Genomic DNA, 5941 nt, shown 5'->3' with positions numbered 1-5941 from the left:
ATTCCCTTCTGGACTAGAGTTAGAATTACTAGTTTCTCTCTGATCAATTGGAACTAGGTTCGAGACATTTCCGCACCCAAAAGGTGTTTGATGAAATGTCTGACCAACTAGTGCCAGAGACTTACGTTCCTAGCCTAAGAGATTAGTTGTCTAGGATGTTTGTTGACGTGAATGAACTTGTTTGTCATGCCTGCTCGACCACGTTTCTCTAGCGAGAGCTAGGTATGGAAGTGGTTGAGTCTGAGTAGCTTTTGCCAAGAGATTGGATTAGCTAAGTTGTGATGTTCATTGTTTAGGGATACTTTGCTTGTGGTATGTTAAACACTCCTTAGACTAGGATACTCCACCGACATCAATTACCCCATCCTTAGGACTTCTTTCTTTCTGATTTTTATTACATTCCTGGAACTGTTTCGTTTGTTCATGTTAGAATCGTTTGCATTTTCATTCACTTTCGCTTCTTGTCATGCATTCTTGTTTCTAGTTCTGTGACTCACTTCCGTTTCGCATTTTGATCATTCTAGGACAGTTAAATAAAAACACTCTTTGAATTGGCTTAACTTGTGACTTCTTGATTGCATCTTGAGTGATAGTAAACTTTCCCAACTGGATTGACACCTTAAGTATTACAACGCATAAGGTTAATTGAACCTACTAGGAGACACAAAAAATCCTAGTATCAGGTAACATTCGACATGTTAACATGGTGAAGTTGAGTTGCAGAAGCCGTGTTGATGATAGCAGAAGTATTCTCAGCCATGGTAAGAAGAAATCTTGAAGAACAAGAAGAGGAAGAGAAGCGGCGAGAGCAAACACGAGAGGAGAGAAAAAAAAATTTAGGTCAAGACTTTACTGCTCTGATATCATGTAAGGAAAGGCATGATTTCATTGACAGAAATTATTACAGTATATATAGTCATTTGCATAAGGGTTTTGTACAATCATAATTACACATATATCCTCTGTTTTACTTCTCTTCTCTATAGTATTATGCTATTATTCCAAAATCTTAATTATGTCAAACTAATCAGAATAATTTTTTTTTAGTTGAATATAAAATTATATTCAACCAAAAACCTTGCCTACAGTGAATGCTTCGGTTTATGTGAAAGTATTTGAAAAATGACATTGAGATTTGAAAGCATAGTGGAGATTTAGAGAAGTAGCCAAGATCTTGTTTACGGAGTTTCTCGAGTGGAAAACCACAGCTTTACTTTAAGCCGTCATCGTAGCGATGGTCACCATGTCTCTGATTGAGTTGATGCGGTTTCAAACACTCTTGACAATGAATTTAATAAGTCGAGTTAGCGGATATCGTAGTGATCAGTTGTTCACCGTGTCTTATATATATGTTATTCCTCTCCATAGATGATATAAAGTGAAAACAGATACCTAAACATAAAGAGACGGAGTCGTGGGATTGATTTGGTTATTACCATTTACCAACATACCCTGCAGGGACATGTAGATTATAAAATTGTAAATGCGGAAAAATGTATCTCTTGCATTCTTGGTTTCTCGATCGTGGACCCTCTTCTGTTGCAGTTTAAATATGCTTTGCTTCTAACAAATCTTATAACCACCTCTAAACTCTTTTGCCTCTCTCCACGTTGTGAATCCTTTCTTTTAAGGTTAGAACTTCTTCGCCAGGAAAACTCTTTGGCCTGTCACATAGATGCTTCTACGAAGTTTTGTCGGATTTTGGTTGGAGATTATATGCTTTTAATTTGAGACTGGGGTTGACGTTGACCGATGGATGGCTCTGATGTTAATTTTCTCAATACTTAGGAGGTCACTTTTAGCTGGTGTTTTGTTGTTGTCACAGGTTGGCCTATTTGTGTCATATGTTATAGTGCGCGCCATATATACATGTGATAGGTTTTCTATGCATATTATCAGTACTAGGTACCAACCCGCACTATGTGCGGGATAAATCATTTAAATAATATATCATGAATAATATTATTATTTGAAAATTAAGATTTGTTTGGGTAAAACATAATATGTAAGTAAAAAAAAATTCGTTTATTCAAGTTTGTATTTATTTTGTGTAAAAATATGTTTTACTCGTGAAATATTTGAACGTAAAAAAGTATTTTAACGTTGTGGAGAAAAGTTTTGATGTCTTTTTGTGTTTCTAAAATCAAATTTACATCATTTATGTTCCACATCACTATGCCATTAAATAGATAAGACAATATTTTTTAGACTAATCAATTTAATTTAAACTAATCCTAAGTTCAAAAATGCAATGAGAAAAATGTATAAAAAATGGTAAATAATCAAAAAGTATAGCCCTGGTGAAAAATTATATGATAAATGATTGTCTAGGATTTTCAAAAAATTCAATAACATGGATACTATGTTAAGATCGCTGAGTCACATATATTTAAATAGTCATTAGATTTTTTAAATAGGAGATAAAGTTTTTGTTTTTCAAAAATTTAAATTGGTGAATAAATTTAAAATTGTTTACGAAATGTGATTTATCTTTAAGATTATATCGTGATAGTTAATTTTTAGTATAACTGAATAGTCATCGGATTTTTTGAACCAGACAATAAGTTTTGCGTTTCAAAAAGTTAAATAGGTAAATAAGTTTAAATTGTTTGTGGAATGTTATTTACTTTTATGATTATTGTGATAATTCATTCAATTAAATTTTTTAAATATAGTTGAATAGTCATCAGACTTTTTTAAATAGGAGAATAAGTTTAGCATTTCAAAAATTAAATAAATGGTTTATAATTTTTTGTGAAATGTAATTTACTTCAATTAAATAGGTTATGAAAATAATAATTAAATTTATTTTCAGATTTAATAGTTGATTAAATCTTTCATTTTTAAAAGCTAATACAAAAAAAACATTGGCTCATAATATTTCAATAGCATATTTATGTAAATAATAATGAGAAATAAGGGTATTTATTAAAACATGTACAAAAGCTCTGTGAGCGCGACACCTCAGTTTTTTTGTGAGAGTGCTTCTCTATTAATATATAGAGGATTGTTATTGATAATGAATTGTTGATTTCAAAAAAATATTATAACACTTTAGAAAATTGTTATTAAAAAAGAATACATATATCGTTGCTTTCCTGTTTTCAACCTCCTGTTTGGTTATCACAAACTTTATGTAACGATTACAATCTTTCATTAATATAAATCTCTTTTGACGAAAAAAAAATATATATATATATATATATATCGTTGATTTTCTAAATTCTAATATGTTTTTGGTCGATTTTTAATATGTTTTCTTAAGATGTCTGGAAAAAAAGATTAATGAGAAACAAAAAAAAAATATCCTACTATATTAATTGGGAAGTAAAAATATGAACCTAACCTTAAATGTGTAAAAAATTACATTCAATTGCCATTAGAAAAACTTAATTAAGATTAATAAATTAATTAAACAAATATAATTAATTAAAAAACAAAAATCGGGGATACATTAAATAAAATAAATTGTAGAAAAGTAAAAAAAAAATATTAGAATCAAAACTAATCCGTATTAAAAAAATTAACAGCTAAGATTTTTAATCATAAACTATTATAAATAACATTATAATAAAATAAATTATTACAAATTTTTCTTAAAAAAATGTTCAGCCCGCGGTTCTCCGCGGGTTATTACCTAGTATATTTACAAACAAGAAAAGATATTTAAAAGTGAAAAGTATTATAAATGAATTTTATCCTACTATATTAATTGGGAAGTACAAATATGAAACTACATTCAATTGCCAATAGAAAAACTTAATTAAGATTAATAAATTAATTAAATAAATATAATTAATTAAAAACGAAAATCAGGGATACATTAAATAAAATAAATTGTAGAAAAGTAAAAAAAAAAACTATTAGAGTCAAAACTAATCCGTATATAAAAAATTTATAGCTAAGATTTTTAATCATAAACTATTATAAATAACATTATAATAAAATAAATTATTACAAATTTTTCTTAAAAAATGTTCAGCCTGCGGTTCTCCGCGGGTTAGTACCTAGTAACTAAATTATCTATACTTTCACACAAGATTATCTGTTATCTCGTTCAAGTATAATGACAGAATAAGATCTCGATTTAAAAGATAAAAAAATGTAAGACAAATTTAAATATAAATATATATATATATATATAGATATATGTATGAATGTATATTTGTCCTTATAAATAATTTGGTAAATGTAATTTAAAATGCTTTCAAAGTATATATAACTTATACTCTCGAAATTTAATTTACCTTTCAAAATATATATACATTCAATCATTTTTCTGAACATGGATGAGAAACAATTTGAGAGGGTCCTCATCACACATTTATATCAATTAACCTCAATCCAAGAACACCCTCTAAATGGATATGTTAATTTTATGCAATATGTGAGATATCTCCATTTTTGTTCATATATATAGCCTCTCTAGTTATGATAACTTGTTTGACGCATCCATATATATCCTAAAGAGAGTTACAATACACTACACATGATCATATTACTTCTCTTTCTTAAACCCCTTCCAAACTCACTAAAAACCAAGAATTACTCTTTGACCATATTATATTTGTAACTATTTGTAATCTATGTAAAATACTTCCAACTCACACTCCTAGGATACTTTTTATATCATTGCCATATTTTAATTTTGACCTTTTTAATATAATAATATCTCACATATCAAATTTTACTTTACCATAATAAAACATAGACAAATTAAGTAAAAGACAAACGCCGCCAGGGTGGAGCCACGTATAAATTAAAAAAATTAAAAATAAACACCCAAAGACAACTCACGAAACAAAACCCGAACCCGGATCCGAAACAGAAGACAACTCACAAAAAAACCCGAACCCGGATCCAAAGGCTTTGGTTGTCACAGCTGGAAACAGCCTGTCACCAACGGAGAGTCTCTCTCCTCTTTTCCCTTCTTCTCTCTCTAATCTTTTTTTTTCTCCTCTCCTTCTCCTTCCTTCTCCTCTCCTTCTCCTTCTCTGTTTTATTTTTGCTTCGTTTCCTAATCTCTTCCTCCGATTCTTAGGTTTTTTTTTTAACCCGTCTCTCCGCTCAGATCTTCCCCGTTTCAAAACTCTTTTGGATCCAGATTCTCCTCCTTGTAAGCCTCTCTCTTTTTCCCCAGTTTCTTTCATAAATTTGGTTCCTTTTTTTTTTTTTCTGATGGGTCTTGTTGTTTCCTTTGTTTAGATCTAAAAGTTTTGATTTTTTTGTGTTTGCATTATTGGGTATTTGATTGTTTTGACTTTGTTTGTTCTGTGTTTGAAGTTTTGTGTATATAATCTCTTAAAAGGTTATGACTTGGCTTTTGTATTTGTCAATTTTTGAGATCGGTTTGTTTGGGAATCGTCTTAATCTTGAAGGTTGCTTAGAAAGGTTATGACTTTTTTTTAATTACCCGTGATGATAGAATGTATAATTTAATCTTTGAAGATGTTGTTGTCTTGTATTCAGATCTAGGGTAAGATGTTTTGTTAGGTCTTTGCTTCAATTTTTGGTAAAGGTTTTGATCCTTTTTTGGTTTTGTTTCAGTTTATGTAGGTAACACGCATATCAAGTGTTAAGGGTCAAGATCACAAAAAGTTATATCGGGTGATCTGGGCTGCTTCGTTTGTAATCTAAAAAAAGCTAATTGGTGGACTTTGATAGCTTCGTATGGTTGTGAGTTGAAAAGGTTCTAACTTTTTTATATTCATCGATGAGTAACTAATCTGGAAAATATTGTTGGGAGAGAAAGGCACATTTTTACTGCTGCTGCTAGAGGACTTTTCTGCATCCATGCTGGTAGAGAGCATGCGTGGATACTGTGTTTTGGGTGATGCCCCTGACAAAATTAGTTCCCGATGCATTCGGCGTGGTGACGATATGTCTAGTCGCTCTGCTAGTTCTTTTGGGTCTCCTTTGCATCGCTTACTCCTTCTACTTC

General features: G+C 30.3%; 1 protein-coding gene across 1 annotated transcript in view; it reads left to right on the top strand.

Moving 5' to 3' along the window:
• LOC104787455 overlaps positions 4959-5941 on the top strand; it is a 3143-nt gene continuing 2160 nt past the window's right edge. The window contains exons 1-2 of the mRNA XM_010513045.2: positions 4959-5116; positions 5548-5909. Of these exons, the coding sequence (XP_010511347.1) occupies positions 5834-5909 (76 nt within the window). The 5' untranslated portion in view covers positions 4959-5116; positions 5548-5833. The remainder of the gene's footprint in view (positions 5117-5547; positions 5910-5941) is intronic.

The sequence above is a fragment of the Camelina sativa genome, chromosome 5 (genome assembly GCF_000633955.1).
Source record: "Camelina sativa cultivar DH55 chromosome 5, Cs, whole genome shotgun sequence".
NCBI classification, from domain to species: Eukaryota; Viridiplantae; Streptophyta; class Magnoliopsida; order Brassicales; family Brassicaceae; genus Camelina; species Camelina sativa.
The sequence above is the reverse complement of the archived record's forward strand: the minus strand, read 5'-3'. Positions and strand labels throughout refer to the sequence as shown.